This window comes from Apteryx mantelli, chromosome 2, assembly GCF_036417845.1.
Source record: "Apteryx mantelli isolate bAptMan1 chromosome 2, bAptMan1.hap1, whole genome shotgun sequence".
NCBI classification, from domain to species: Eukaryota; Metazoa; Chordata; class Aves; order Apterygiformes; family Apterygidae; genus Apteryx; species Apteryx mantelli.
This window is the reverse complement of record NC_089979.1, coordinates 164,977,962-164,994,789: the sequence shown is the minus strand read 5'-3', so window position 1 is coordinate 164,994,789 and position 16,828 is coordinate 164,977,962. Positions and strand designations below refer to the sequence as shown.

Here is a 16,828-nt window from a genome sequence, read left to right as displayed (position 1 = left end):
GAGCTGCTTCATAAGCAGCTGGTGACAGGTCTACAGCATCATCCTGGGATTTCCGTTTTTCTTGAAAACCTAGAGGGGTTTCTGATGTTCAGTAAGGACTGGGTTTATATTGCATTTTCCTCAATGTTGTAACTGTGTTTTTCCTCCAGTACCTGCACATCAATTTTGTCAAGACTTTTAGCATTTTGAGTTTGTCAGATTTAGATTTAAAAATTAATGGTGCTATGCCCCCACCAGCATGACGGTGAAAGCCTCCTAAGAAAAGCCAAGGTAAGAGTCTGCCAGGAGCTTCCTTTTGCTGCTCTCCCAACGTCGCAAAGCGAGAAGTGTCCACTCACTCTCAGTAACTGGCTAAATTTAACCCATTTGCAGAAAGGCTCAACTGTCCATTTAAGTAGCCTACAACCAGGAATATAAAAAACAGGCCCTACCTGTCCTGAACCAAGTCCCAGAAGGAAAAAGAAGAAATGAAAAGATATTTCTTACATTTAGGCTGTCAACTCAGCCTCTTTGCTCCTCCATCTACTAAAAAGCAGACGCTAAAGAGCATTCTGAAGAGCATTTGAGCATTTATTTTTTCTCCACTTGCCAAAAACATGAAATACAAATCCATGCCATGAGAATTGCTACAACACGAGATAAGAAAACTTCTTCCTATACAAGCATGAAAGGTTGTTTTCTGCTACTGGAGCATGAAGCATCTGCATATCAGAGCACAGTTTTTCAGCACAAGCAGAAATAAATTATAGTCGTGTGTTTTTTAGTCCGAGCGAGCTGCAATGTCAGAGCGACTAGAGCCGAACCCCCAACTGTTCAAAACAAAGCAAAGAAACCTCACACCATGCTCCGAAGCAGCGTTGGAGCAGGAACAGAATTTGCATCATCAATTGCAAAACGGACGTTTCCCTGCGCTCTTCCTGACAGCTTCACACAGGGCCTGATGCTTTCCAGACAAGTTCTCTTGCCCATCCTAATTGCCGCTCTCAGGGTCTCCAAGCTGACTCCCTGGAAGGGTGGAGAACTTTGTTCCATGGAAACGAGCAACCAGCTCAGCCAGTTCAGTCGAAATTCAAGCAAGCACTGAAGCTCACTGGATAATTAAATCCAAATGCCGCTCCCAAGTCTCTTCAGCGAAAGGCGTGTCATACACTGCTTGCTTTCTGTTCGGCTTGCTTCGAGCAAGCGGAGGGCGCAAGCTGGATGGCTCTCCCCAGGGGGAACTGCCAGGAACCCATGCCCAAGGGATGTGCAAGATCAGGTTCTCCTGATCTGCTGTTGAGAGGACCCGGATAGGCCTCAGACTTGTGAAAAGGCAGCATTGAGACTGTGCAGCTAACAGCTCTTCCCTGGATTTTTGTCACATCTCCAGAGCAAAACAACTGCGAGTTACACAATACCAATGAAGTAGCCCGCAGAGCTCAGACGAACTCAAAGGCTCCGGGAAACCCATGACTTTACACAGCGTGGGCAGGTTCTTGCTCCTGAACAACCTTCTGGCCCAGCGTCGCTCTCATGCCTTTATTGTACAAATTCACATAGCAGAGCGGCAGGTTGACAGAAAGAATTGCTTGTAAAATGAAGCCAACTCTTTCTTTTTTACATGCAAGGCATGTAAACAGAAACACTTCTGCTATGGAAGATCAGGACAAGTTAAAACTGATTACAGAGCCAATAACACTATGGCACCAGAATCAGCTGTGTCTGGCACTGTCCCTCTGTCCCTAGTGTGCCTCTTGATTCACCCTCTTCCCTTATTTTCAGCCATTTCTCCTACTAGTGAATTCATTATTCCCTAATTCTCGTCAACACCTCAATTTTGCACTTTTTAAATCACCTTCCTGTGACAGCAAAACTCATTCAATCATGCTGCCAGCCCACCCCTAAAAATCAAGGACCACTTTCAACCAAATATAATAGAGGTCTAGCGGTCTCAAAGAAATTAATTTCCCAAAGATTTGGAGGGAGGGGAAAGCTGAATATCCACAGACAGATAGAGGAGAGAAACACAAAGAAGAAATCAGCCAAGAGCACTTCTGAGGAGCAATAACTAGCTGGGCCACCAGTACACACAGCTCCAAACCAGCTACAGACCACGGTACCTTTATGTCCTGCCAAAAGAGAAGACACAGAGGGATCTAGCGATGCAGTGGGAGCTACAGGGGACACAGGAGGGAGCTACGGGAAGCAGGGAAGAGATGGATGGGACAGCAAGAGACACTGAAGGGAAATGTTATTAACGGGGCACAGGCAGAGAGAAAGCATAGGAGATGCTGAATGCACGTCTACAGGAATCAAGCGACCTTAGTGACATTGCTCGGTGAAAATCTGGTTTAATTTGCAGATTGCCCTACAGCAGTGTGGAGGCTTTTAATCCTCACTAGATGAGGGTGTGTGTGTTTTCTGCTATAGCATCACCTACGTGGTTTGTAGGTTGTGGCGTTCACGCCAAAGTGAAGTTCATGAGCCCAGTGTAAATCCAAGCAGTTTCAGTCTATAAACAAAGTAGAATTGGAGCCAAAGGAATTCAAGGACTATGTTCACGATTCAGTGATCGAAATCACTTTTACCCAAGATGTTGAGTACCTACAGCTCTGATTATTGCATCCCATTCCCATGCATGTCTCCTGCTACCCAGATGCATTGTCCTTCCCTGAGAAGGAAGGTATGTTTTGTGTTTCTAATAAAGTCCCCTGACCCATTTTGGAAGGATCTTGCATCAAAGCCTGCGCACCTCATCCTCTCAACAAGTTTTCAGTTCTGTGAGCTGTTAAGACCCGCAGGTTCCAAGTGCTACCAATGCGAGTTTAGAATATTCAGCACTTGGCAGAATCAACCACGAAGTAAAATCCATTCCATTCAAAAAGCTGCAACATGACACATCTCTGTCCTTCAGATACATGTTTCCGGAGCTGCTAAACAGCTTCAGTTCCACCGTGCGTGCAAAAGAGAGGAACCTGGAGTTTCAGTCTTAGTAGAGTAGGCTCACTTCTGAATGAAAAAAAAAAAGGCAGAAATACTGAACCTGAAGGTCAACACGGACCACCCAAAACAATTCGACAGTCAAGAGAGAAAGCAAATGAAGAAGGGACAACGGAATAATTTAGCTGTGTTCAGATGGTCTAGACAGTACTGTTATTGTTGGCTTCACTAATAGGTCATTACTAAGAGGCAGCTTAGGGTAGTTCCATGAAGCCGCTGCCATCAACAATGCAAAAAATAAAAAGCACCGGCTGTACAAAGCATACAAAAGAGGCTTCAGAAGTAAAACAGAGTCTGGTAAAAACAGTTTGATTTCAGCCTCTCTCTCAGGGCTTCGTCTGGGAAAAGTCCGGGAAAAATCCTGGGTGTTGCAGAAGGGCAGAATACTGTCTTTTGAGTCATCGCTGAACCAAGGCTGTAGCATGCAGCTAAGGGGCTGCATGTTGTCATATGCACTTCCGCTTGGATCAAACATAAAACCACAGCCGTGACCACTTGTGGTCACTGAAGATCCCACTGTGCTTTTCGCAACCATGGTGTTGATAGTCCAGCTCAGTCGCTCAGCCGGTGTAAATTCCAGCGGCACCCTCCATCGCTAGCATCCACCTCTCAGAAAGGCAACGCAACTACTGGGTATATTCCCAAGAGGAGGGACGAGTTCTGCTAAGGCTGAGGCTTACAGACCAGAAACCCGAAGGGAGAAAGGGATGAGGAAAGGATGGGAAGCCTCACACAAATGCCGTCATCTTCAGTAAAAGCCTGTTCAAACCCACAGTTTGAATATACAGTGAAAAATAATCAAATGTAATAAGACATAATGAAAAGAAGTAAGGAACCACACAACTTAACCACATGATCCAACAATCTTAACTTTGGCCTCTGAAGGACCTCAGCCTGTCATTTTCTAAAACACATATTTTTGGATTAACTGATTTAAGGCATTCAGGTATTTATCATTTACCAAAAAGATGCCTCAACTGAAACACAAGATCCACTACCTCAGCACCACTCAGTATCCTGCAAAGGACAGTCCCTGTCCTGATGGGCTTTCAGATAAACAGTCAGAGGAGAAGAGAGATGAGTTGTTATTTATGTCCTGTTTTAAAGATGAGAAACTGAGACAGACAAGTCTTGACCAAGATTGCACCAGACTGCAGCCAGAACTAAATACATAAATGGATTTTAAATCCAGAAAGGACCTAACTTGCTCTAGCCTTCCTCACTGCAAAGGTCACAGAAATTCATTTAGCAGTGTCTACATCATGACCTTGACCTGGGATCAAGCAAAATGATTTCTTTTGGAAAGTTGTCCAGAAAATCTGTTTGAAGAGTGCTTCATGTACTAACTCCAATACTCTCACCATAAATATCTTTCTAGATTCCTGTTCGAGTATAGCTAGCTTCATATTCTACTCATTAGATCCTGATACGCCTGTATCTTTTAGAGACCTCTGCTAACAGAAACTTTCCCCCTCATCACCTGCAGGCATGTAGACTATGATCCAATGCCCTTTTAACCCCTCTTCATGTAACTAAACGAACTGGAAACACATTGATTCTTAGGTTTGAGCAGCCCTTATTTCATTCCTGTAGCTACTATTCCTGTAGTTGGCCACTGTTCTTTTATCTCTGTAAATAGCACAGCACACAGTCTGAGTACCTTTCTCTTTAGTGCAATGTTCAATGGCAATAACACCTCTTTATTTGCGGTTGCAGTGTGAGAATGGGGCAACAGCAAACTTGTCCCACACATTACAGCAACCGGACCACGAGCAATCCGGAGTGCCCACTACCTTTATCAGAAGGTCAATGTTCTATCAGCCCTGGGTTTGCTTTTCTGGTCCAGGGAACCAGACAGCGCTAACCTCCTGCACGAAGCAGGTTTCAAAGAACCTGCTTGTGAAAACAAATGACGTCCTTCCTCCAAAAGCCAGCAGGGGACGTGAGCTTGGAGATAAGGCTCTTACTGATGAAAAAATATCATCCCAGCTGGGGAAAGGCAGAGTTTCTTCAGCAGCTACAGACACCTTCAGCAGATATGTATTGCCACTGACATATCTAGCCGGCAAATAGCTGAAGGGATCAGGTAGTAACTACTATCACAGTGACCATCCCAGTCAATACTAGGAAGGAGACCAGGGACCTCCTGAGCTAGAAGCACAAGCTCAAGGTATAAACCAAAGAGCATGGCTTGGACCATAACAAGCCCCTAGGCAAGTACAGGGAGGGGATCTAGATGCAGCCCGCTACAAATACACTCTGCAACCCATCCCCCTTAAAAGCACCATCTTAAAAGCACTTGTCTCCCTTAAAAATAACCTGTGGCAAAGCAGATTGCTGTATGCATCCATCTAGTGACAGAGATGCAGATGATCCTCAATTTAAATTAAACCCACATGCCACTAACCAGAGCAAGCAGCATTCAGTATCTGATAAAGAGGGAAATTATCCCATTAACCTCGCCCAGTTCAGATTGCTATATACTGTAGCAGCCCCCAGTGCGGCACCTTCCCTTTGCAAGTCAGCAAAGGCTTGCAAGCAGCCGGATCCTGCTGTCCTTCACCCTCTTGCAACCCCACCCAAGAGATGGCAAGGTCACCCCTGCGCATGACTCGAGGGCAGAGCACGGCCCAGCAGGTCGCACACCAGGAAGCAAGGAAAGACCCTCCTGATAAGCAGGGTTTCTTGGCAGGAGTTTGCTCACTGACGTCTTCAGCGTAGGACACATGCAAATCTCACGTTGATAAACTAATGCTGGGAGGTACTGAGGTTTCTTGACAGCACATTTCTCCTAACCAAGGAATGATGATGCTGAAGGCCACACCTTCCGATACCAATGCTAACCAAATTGTTTGTGGTTTTAGGGCACAGCCACATCATCTCACAGATCCTTTTCTCAGGTGTAGACCATGTCTTGGTAGTCCCTGCCTCCTACTTCCACCCCACACTATCACTCAGGTGACCCAATACAACTACTGGTGAAATTGTGTGGCGAACAGACCAGAGACCCTACCTGGATTAAAAGCAACTCTTTCCCTTACATTCCCTTGCAAAAAGGGGCAGGAATAAGTGGCCAGGAATGGGCTTGGGGGAAAGACAAGAATCTGTTTAAAATGGCTAAACCAGTTATCATGTGTAAAAGTGACATTTTTATAAATGCCAATCAGGAAAACTGGATACCACTTAAATAACCCTAACTCTGACCACAACAGTGATAGACCCAAACCACTGTCAGAACGACTTGCATACACAACTAAGGAAACATTTCCAATGTAATGTTAAGCAAATGGGCTTTTAACATATCTGTTTAACAGCATTGAGAATACAATGATAAGAGAATAAATCAGCAAATTAACAGACATTTTATCTCATTAGGCGAGATAATGAAGAGCTTTAACTCCTCTCTGAATTTCCCCGGGGGGGGGGGGGGGAAGAGTAGGGTGACTGGGAATCCATCTCTGCTTAAGGCAAGATTACCATGCCCTTAAAACACTAAGTGATGGGTACCCTGCAAACACCAAAAGCAAACCCTTTCAAGGGCATTATAAGGTAAGCTTTACTGCTTGTTTAAAGGTGCAGCAGCTAAGCCATGAACCACATAAGAAGTTTTTCTTGGTGGAGGGCTGTGACACCCCATGGATGTATCCTCATCCCAGAGATTCACCAGGGACATCGGAAATGGAAAAGGCCTCGAAGTCAAAAGTGTTTGGTTTCGCTCAGCAGGGGAGGGAAACAGGGCTATGTCTGCATTTCATTACAATCCTCCGCTCCCGAAACAGTGATCCCGCGGCCAGCGCCATACGTTGTAAGAGTGTATTTGCTAAAAAGTGTGGTCGTGAGGAAACGGAAGGGCCCCTGCTGCCCAAATTCAGCCACTGGTGATTTGAATCCTGAAGCAGGAGAGATGTGAAAGTTTAATAATCACAAACGCGCTTGTTTTCGGTCTCGTAAGTCTTTTTCTGCTGTTTCTCCAGCCCCATTTCGGCGCCGCTTCAGGGCCAGGTGGGCTCCGGCGAGGCCCAGGCCGCATTGCCAGGGCGACCGCGGGGCTTCGTTGCCAGGGCAACTGCGGGGGCGGCAGGGCCACAGCAGGGCGGCTGCTCCCTGAGGCGGCCTGGGACACACACGAACACAAATCAGCACCCAAAAACCCGTGCTCAGGGGAGAATCAGGCCTTGAGTTTCCCGCAGGTGCAGAGCTGAACCAAAGGGCTGCCTCAAAACCAGAAACGCAAAGTCAGGTCCCTCCCCAGGGCAGGGGTTTAGCTGGACGTATCCCCTTTGCATGGGTACTGGCTTGCTGCGCTTGCCAGGCTGCCAAATCCAGCACCTGAGAGGCAAGAAACAACTGAGGTCCAGCACTGAAACACCAAATGCAGGACTCTCCCCTGCCAAACTGGGGGGAACAGAGAGTTTGGCTACAAGCAAGACAGCACCACTAGCCCGCAGGGCCAACAAACGGGCTGCGACGTGTCTCGTTGACCAGTGCAGGCATAACCGGGAAAGCCGCTTTACCTCCAAGGGCCTCTACGCTTCTCTGTAAAACGGGGACCATGATGCAGACCTTGTTTGTGAAGTGATTCGAGGCACGCAGGCTTAACGCGGCGAGGACGACCAGGGACTGCGCGTGACATGCTCTTCACTGCTTAAGCAACCTCATCGCGGCTATTGGAGTTCATAAAAAGGCCTAAAGCACAGCAGGATTAAATAAGCAGATCTGTGAGCCGAAGAGAAAGCATTCGCCCTGCAGAGCACCATTGCGTGCTGAGATAGAGCGAAAGCCCCTAGACACCGAAGAGAAACTTAAGCCAACCTCGATGGCTCCAGCTGTGGGACCTGTCCTAGTCCTGACGCAGCCCCCACGGAGGGTGGCTCTGAGCTGCTTCGAGGAGAGCTGCAAGCAGGGGCTAGATCCTTAAAAAGTAAAAACACCACATTTAAGAAAGCTTTGTTTACCTGTAACTCCACTGAGTACTTAAAAATTAATCGGGGCCTGTCTGGTTTTACGGCACAGGGCATTTTCTGCTGCACCATCTGCCTTGCAAGCTCCTCACCACTTCACAGGTACCAGCCACTGGTTTCTCCCTCTCATCCCACAACCTTTCACAGCTTTTTGCTAACACTCCCCTCCACTCCCCGGATGCTAGTTACCTTTTCCTCTCACGCTGTCCAGCAGGTTAACTTAATTAAATTCGGGGCAATTTTCCTGGCCGTGCTTAGCTTGAAGTTTGCTGCTTCTGAGAAAGGGCTAATGTGCCCAAAGGGTGGCCTGATTTTTTTCCAGCTTTATCAGTTTGGTTTAATAAAAGATATTAGCTCTTCCCACAAACCATCCCTCTCTGGAGCATACTTGAAAGGAGAAAAATGTTTGTCCAGTGATGAACGTAGCTGGCAAGTTATTTCCCCTGACTGCCTCCGATGCCTTTGAAGGTTATTTGCGTGCCCATAAAGACCTCTTTCTCCCTCCCAGCCCAGATACCTCCGATGCTCAGAGCCACAGTCCCCAGTCTGCAAACTCATAATCTGCCGCTGCAGCGATGGCTGCAACGACCCTAAAGCAGCGATGCAGGTCTGGTCCCATGCCCGCCAGGTGCCCAAAGCGCCCAGTTTGACCCCAAACGGGAGCCTGGAAGGGCACAGCAGCAGGAAAGGGAGAAAGAGTTTAACTCCGGCACTCCTTCTGAAGATGACAAAACCTAAGCTAAAAAGCTCGATGTTCTTTGCAATAAGACAAACTGCTGCAATTCAGCTGAAACTTTTTTTTTTTAATAGCTCTCAGCCTACAAAGAGCAAACGAAGTACAGTTTGCACAGTTTGAGGGATGAGGAAAACAAGGCATGAAAGAGTTGAGAGAAACCACTGTCTGCAAGTGCAGGGATGTGGAGAGTTGGTCTGTTCTCCAACCACAGAACTGTTTTCCTATGTTAACAGACCCAGAAAAACACTGAATTGGGGACCAGACCACAACTGCCCAGCAGGGCCCCCTCCTCTTTAAGCCACCTGCCTTGCCTTTTCCCAGCCCAGCCTACAGTCTGGGTACTCACCACAACCCCTGTGTCAAGGTAGTACTGTAAATAAGTATCATTCTCCCATCTCCCGCACATCAGATTACCTTTCTGCTGAAGCAAGAATCAGACTTCCTTCAGCACAAAGCTTGAGACCCCTAAACCTTAGGGTTAATACACACAAATGCTAACTGAAAGAGATTAAGTGCCCCATGTTTTTATCATCAGAAACATAGCACACACAGCATTTCATAACCAGAATTAAGAACGCTCACATTATTTTTAATCAACAAAATTAGGCAATAAAGGTTTTTTCTGTTACTTTTACTGTGATGTAGTGTTTAAACACAGCAATTTTTAACCTCCATTGACTGACCCCATTGGAGACATGGAGATCTTTATAAGTTTCATACCCGTGCACTGCTGCCCAGGTATATTTTGTTCACATGACAGAGGTCACGGAGTCTTTCCAAAGCCACTTCCACATACAATCCATGGCTCCATCCTACTCTTCTCACCACCCTCCTTTTCCATACAAAGGAAAAATCAAAAGCTTCAGTAAAAGTACAACAGTTGCACATCTGGGGTAAAGTGCCCCAGGGTGATGCTGACTGGGAGTCCATGTGGTTTATCCAAGACCAAAGCATGAAGCAAAACTGAAACAATTCTGTCCCAAGTTCCTATGCCATATCCAGCAGCCTTCTGTCCTACCCGCATGAGAGACCTCCAAGTACTTCAAGACAGCACTAAGAGAACAGACACTAGCGTCAAGTAGACATAGCCATGACTATGTCTACACACTGTAAGAGGACACAGTGGCAAGGACCCCTGCTCAGGCTGGCCGCAAGCCAGCATGTGCAGAGATATTCTCTTGGACCCACAACGGCAGAGCAACCCCTCTGCAGCCCTACGATGCCACCGCTACAGAGGGCTAATTCAAGCAGCCCTGCATCGTATGGTGCAACCCAACAGGCATGTCAGAGGTGGAGCCCATGGAGAAGTCAGAAGTTCCCACTTCCCATCCTGTGGTCTTCATATGAGGTGATGAAACTTCGCTGGAATAGGTCCAGGTGTCACAGTGCTACACTGAACTCAGAGCCACTGAGCAGACTACAAATAGGATCCTAGAGAGGCAGACCTGGAAAAAACCTCAAGAGATCACCTAATCCAACACATCTCCTCTGTGGTCTACCAGAAGGGAAGCAATGAAACAACTCCAGATTTCCTGCTCTTCCCTTGAAAACACTCCCCCTTCCCATTGCGTAGAAAAGCAGCAAGCTCACACGGAAAATGGGGGAAATGAAAGTAAAACACCCAAAATTTAGCTAATTCTTTTGTGCATGAGCAAAACTGATGCAATGATCCTTCGATTAACAGACACCATTCAGTAACACTAATCAAATCCATTTGCCTTTGACTCAAAGCAGGGTCAGCTCTATGAAGCACTGTCCTTCACCTCTAGGAATGATCATTTTTGCAAGGGATCTGGTACAAAAACCCACAAAAATCCCCACAGAGTCCTATCAAGCCATTATCACAGCTTCGAAAACAATCACTACTATAGATTAAAAAGTAAGATAGAAAAATCTACCCGCACTGGATTAAACATCAATAAAATATTTGATATGCTGCAGTTTCAGTGCTTCAGCAGATACACCCCACTTACCTGTCTCACCCCAGCAGGCAAGCTAGAAACCGGGATCACACCATGGTCCTTTTTCAATGAGGCCTGGCAGATCTAAGCGGTTCCTACACAGGCAGTGAAGCTATTTAACGATGAGCTATAGCAATGCTCTGAGCAATGAGATTTGGGAAGGGGACAAGCACACGCACAAGTTTAAGCAGAACTGTAGATCTGCACAACAGACCCCTAGCTATCCAGCCCGCATGCCCAAAAACCAGTCACACGCTTGGAAAAGGGTGCTTATTTCACTACAGTACCCATTGCAATTACAGCTTTATCCAAACGCATCCATGTTATGCTTACAGCAGACAGCTCAGATGCTGCAGGAGGCCCAGCTGCAGCAGCACAGCCCAAGTATTCACCAGTCCCTGCATAGGATTTTGCAGCCTGCACCGGGCTCTGGCCTAGCAGCAGCATGCAAGATAGCTAGTTTGAAGGTAGCTGGAGCACTTTTCATCAGCTGCACTTGCTGCTGCAGAGACTCACCCCTACAAGGCTTGAGTTCCCCTTCCAGCCAGAGACTCTAGTGCATAAAAAAAAAAAAAAAAAAAAAAAAAAAAAAGAAAAGAAAGTCACCAAATCAACTGTCTGCTGAGAATGACACTGGAGTCACCAACTCAGAGCAAGTGAGAACTTCTCTTTCTTTTTTTTAAAAAAAAAAATTGCTTTGACAAAATAGTGGCTTTAACCTTCCAAGTGAAAATTTCTCTAAAAAGTTTGGGGTTTTTCCACCAGGGATTTTTAAGTGAAATTTGTCATTCCTTCAGGTTTGGACTTTCTCCTCCCTTCTTTTTTGCTTTACTTCGCTTAAAGTCAGCTCTCTCTCTCCCTTTTCCCAAAACATTTCTTTAGTTAATGGAGAGAGAACAGCAAAGTAAGGAGATGTAAATCCAGAACAGGGGAACACCGCTTTTTTCCTATCCTCTTTTTTGCATAAGGGAGGACAAACAGTGGCAATGGCTTAGTGTTTCTCATTTTTTAATTCAAACCACCACCAAACTCTGCATCACTTTCTTACCAGGGCTGGGGGATGATCCTTGAATTTATTGGGATTTTTTTTTTTTTTAAATGTCATTTCAACCAGCTCTGAAAAGTTTTTGATGAACTTGTGTAAATGTTGCAAATGTAAAAATGAAGCATCTAGCTTCACTCAGGACTCCTCTGAGATCTTTGCTTTCCTCCTCTTCTGGCAAAGGAAACAAGAACCAAAGCTCAGTTAGGCTCCACGTGTTAATCAAGGAGTGACACCCATATGAGGCAGAATCCAGCCTTGTTCTTCAACCTGCTGAGCTCTTTTTCAGCAAGATTAAAATTAAAGAAAAGAAGCCGAAAGCCGTACAGGTGCTAGGACAGCTAGTGGCTGGTAAATTGGCTCACAGATCCCTTTTGGAAGTGTTTTTGTGCTCAATGCTCATTCCGCAAAGAGCTTTGCTGTACTAGAAACGTGCCCATAAATGCATGAAATGCCTGCTGAATCCCAAACCTAGCCCCACAGCACTGCGCCTGTGCTGTTCTCACTAAGGCTGGTGTCCACTGTGAAGCTCTTCCCGCAGCAGTTCCTGGAGGGCCAGGATGGGAAGACATCAGGCAGTCCCTCCAGCTGTCCCAGATGTGCAATAGACAGATTACAGGAATCTCAAACAGGGCACAGCTGTTTTTCTGCAAATAATGTAGGATTTTGCAAGAGTAATGCAGGGAGCTCGATGGCCAACAGCATGATAAGCCCAAGGGCACTTGAGCCTCACACTGATTACCTGCAAGACACTCCACCATCTATCTGGTTATTCATGCACTAAAACTGAGACAGTCCAGCACTTCCAAGTGTTCCCAGTTTCTGTCATAACAAAACTTTCTTCAGCAGCAGAGAAGATCAAGATTATTATGAACCTCCAGAGCTATCGGTAATCCCCACTTAACAAGAATCTCCTTCACCACTACAGGGCTTCTGATATACAACTACTCTGTTATTCCAGCAGAAGAGGGCAAAAGGTGCAAGTAAACCAGATCACCATTTAGATAAGCAATATACAGGGGCTCTGTTCAAAACTGAAGCATCCTTGGGAGGAGCGATACAGGGAATGGAAGATGCTCTGCTCAGAAATACAAGGCAGAGTTGGCAAAAGACTCCAGTTTCCCCCTAGAACATGACCCACCAAACCACGCTAAGAGAATTTGTCCAACTCTGTTACCACTGAAATAGAAATTAGAAAACAATATAATATTTAACCAGGGCATTGCAGCAGCATCTCCCACTGTGCTGTCATGCTATGCAACCCCAACCAAAATAAGCAGGCTGTAGAGAATTAATCGCTTCAAGGGAATTCAGTTCTTACCCATCTTTCCAACTACATCAGGCCTCCATTCCACTGGTCCCAGACACTTGTACCTTATCTTCCACTCTCAAGCATCCAACCTGTAATAAAAAACATACACAGAGTTTACACATGAACATGGCAACTGGCATAAAGACCGAACAGGACCATCTTTCTAACCACCTCCCCCCCCCCAAAAAAAAACACCCAAAAAAACAAAAACAAACACCACACACTTCCACGCCATCACTTGGGCAGGGGAGAAAGAAGCCAGCCATTTCTCTAGGAATCGAGACCAGCAGTCTGAGCTCCTTTACACACCCCAAAGGTAACACAACAGCCCTGTATGCAACCAACCCAGCACCCTTTGTTACCAACATATCTTGGAGTAATGAGCTTACACAAGTGCCACAGGTCTCCTTTTGTAAGAGGAGGATAAAGAAAACTTACCTGTTTTAAGAATAAATGGGATTTACAGAGGGAAGCAATACACTTGCATCAACACTATTATTACAATACCATCTTTAACGCATTTCATTTTGCAGCAAGCCTACGGGGTGATGCTCGTCTGGAGACCAGACAGACAGCAGGAATGGAAAGCCAGTCTCAGAAGCAGCCTATATCAGAGTAAAGACCTAAATTTAGGCCTTCCAAAGTCCAGCCAAGGTTCCTAAAGGCTGGATCAGCCTTTCTCTGACTTTTATCTCCTCGTGGGGAAAAAAAACAAACAAAAAACAAACACACACAAACAAATCTGGGCAGCTCTCAGCAGCAACAAACACCACATATGTCCTTCATGGCAGGCAGCATTCCTACATTCCTTCCAGACACTTTGCCGGTGGCCACCACGTTACTCGTGACCCCCCTCTAGTTCACCCAAGGCCAATGCAGAAGGGGATTCAGTCTACCTGGGACGCCACACTTAGTCAAAGTTCAGTGCAAAGGGTTTTCTTTGCTCACTGAGAAATTTAGACTATTATCCCAAACAGTAAAGCCAGTCTCTACTCCTACGTACACTAGTGGAAAACCTTCTTTTAGACCGAACAAAGGCAGAGCCTACCTCCAGCCAGACAGACACCCTTTAAATACTAGTGCTATAGAAGTGGTCAGCAAAGACCAGGCCAGTTCAGCTGGCTGATAAGCACACAGATTTTTTTTGGCCATAAACATTAGTTCACGATAGCACAGCCAAACAGAGAGACGTCTCGGATACCTTATGAAGCTTGCGCTGAGAGCATAAAATGTTCTTGCTCCACAGTCGCTGCAGGCAACCCTGCCCTGCAGTCAATGAGAGCGGCATGTGCCAGGGCACACGTGCAAATGCTGGAGCCACATATTGTGCAGAAGCAGTACAAAAAGGCAATTCCGAAAGATTCCAGCTCAGCCAAATCAACCTAAAAAACAAATCTGAAACGCTGAAGAGAACCACAAACGACTGCAAGCGCGGATTAAAGTTTTCAGCAGCTCCAGAGCCTTCGTCTTGGCAAGCAGGAGGGTATTTATCCAACCTATTTTGAGAGGGACAAGCAGGAAGGGAAACCGATAAGCAAGCAGCACTGGGGGAGAAGTACATGTGCCGTTAAGTGCGTTGTTCCTTTTGCTGCTGCAGCTTCCTCTCCAAAGAGCACCATTTAACCAAAGAGCGTAAAGCCGCAGGGCGCTCGGCTCTGCCTGCTTCAAGAGAAACGAAGAGGCAAGGAAGCAACCAACAGGCTGGGAAAGGTTTGAAATCCTGTCTTGAGAAAGAAGTGACTGATCTACACGAGAGAGCAGAAATCCACAAAAGCAGGGTGAAAACTCCAGCCGATTACAACGAGAACAGGAAACAGCTCAAACCTTCACTGTTTTTGCTTTCAAAATTAATGTGACACTTCCAGCAATTAAGCCGTGCACAGAGGTTGCACGAAGGGCCACATGCAGATAGCCTAAATTTGACCTGAAATTCCTGGGCTAGCCTGGATTAACTCTCCCCTCAGAGTCAGGCTTTTTCTAATGGCTCTCTGGAGACCTTTCAGAGACCTCTAAATGACAAGGCAAAGGCACCAGACAGAATTCAGGCAAGCCAAATATGGCCCTTGGTTGCCACCACTGCACCCATGAACTTGGGTATCTGTAGGCCGAAGTGGCCAGACAGACACACAACTGGTTACCAGTTTGGGGATCAGCATCTAGTCACAGAAACACATGCCCAAAAGAACCACGCAGTCAAACTCTAGAAAAATGGGCAGTTTTTCCTTCTGTAGAACCCTATTTCCCTCTTTCTTTGTCATCTCTGCCGTAGCAAGCCCCCAAGACCTCATCGCCCAGCTCTCATCAAACCAGCCCCCACATACAGTGCAGAAAATCTCCACAAATACATGAGAGAAAAGGTTATTTTATTTTAGCAAGTTTCTTTTAAATCCTGAAGACAGCCAGCCTTCAAATTGGATCACGAACACCGGCGATTTCCGCGGCTTCCCAAAAATACATATCAGCAGCTTCCTGTTACAGAAGGACAAATTCCTGTTTCTAGTACAAATTCTGCCCTTTTATTATCTCCCTTAAAAAAAGGGAAAAGCCTGTTTCTACTCTGATGCACTTCAAAGCAGCATCTCCCCACTCCTCCCACCGAGCTCCCTGGTCAGAGCTTTCAAGCGCTGGCAGGTCACGACGCAAGTATCCGAAATAGGGCTCCCGCTTCCCGCTCCAACAGCTGGTGAAACCTGCCTCCACCATAAATCGGCAACAAATTACTGCCTGGGTAACCTTGCCGTACAACCAAACAACAAAAGCAAGAGCTCTGCAAAACATCAGCTACCAAGGATGCCGGGACAAGTCAGTACTCACATTTCAGGTCGGTGCAGTGCACGCAAGAGACTTGTGCTGCTCCTGCTTAGAGCCTGTCTGCCCAGGAAACTCCTGGAGGTTGGTTAAGCTGCAGGAAACCCCGGTGTAGATGCTCTCACATGAAATAAAAGCAACTTTGATTTGACCAAGCTGAACTCACTTCTGCAGCCAAAGTAGCTCAACATCATGATGGCTACTTCAGTGCAGAAGGAGTATCCGCACAGGGGCCACAGGCAAGCCTCCCACTACAAAATCCACTTCAAAAATTAATTCCAGTTCTTTCTCTTTCTCCAAGGGTGGGGAGGGAATAGTCAAGACTGAGTTCAAGGAAGACAACAGCAAGGTACTGTCTAGCTAGATGTGACTCCAGGGTCTGTGTGTTGAGGGTGAGGAACTCAAGGCGTGGGAGGAGGGGATGAGGAAGAGGAGTTTCATCCTGAATTTGAGGTAAGACACAAAAGTAACTGCAACGGAGTTACTGGGAGGAAGGCTGTCGGATAGGGGGTTAGGGAAGAGGGAAGAGCACAGCGCAGCTGATGTCTCTACTGGCCTATCCACCGTTTCGAAATGAGATTTACAGCATCTCCTCTCTCCAAGAAAGGACTGTTCTTATCCCACACAGGCCCAGCATCCAACCTAAAATACGGCCTCAAAACCAGGATGTTTTGTCACTACTGTTGCACAAACAAGCAGCATCTCCCACTGCAGAGTATCACCCACAGGTTTCCACTGACTTATTCCAGGCCTGAACATCACTTGCACTTTGCTTTGAAGTTGCAGGGATATACCACCATTAAAAGAAAAGCAGCCACAGTTACCCCTGAAATGCGGCTCAGCTGGAAAGATACTCAAACTAGCATTGCTAAAATTGGGACTTTCCTTGTTTTTTCAAGCAGCAGGGAACAACATGTTGGGCTCAGAGAGTTTAACAAGCAAGAGTCACACGGAAAAAATCTCTCCTTTTTAAGGGTTGACCACATTAACTTTCAGCAAGTTTCCGGGAGTCCTGCCAGGGTGTTGGAG

At 46.3% G+C, this 16,828-nt stretch overlaps 1 protein-coding gene across 1 annotated transcript in view; it reads right to left on the bottom strand.

The window, feature by feature from the left end:
* LOC106494845 (mitogen-activated protein kinase kinase kinase 3-like) overlaps window positions 1-16,828 on the bottom strand; it is a 78,478-nt gene that overhangs the window by 43,577 nt on the left and 18,073 nt on the right. The window contains exon 2 of the mRNA XM_067291985.1: window positions 13,001-13,080. Coding sequence (XP_067148086.1) covers window positions 13,001-13,004 — 4 coding nt within the window. The 5' untranslated portion in view covers window positions 13,005-13,080. The remainder of the gene's footprint in view (window positions 1-13,000; window positions 13,081-16,828) is intronic.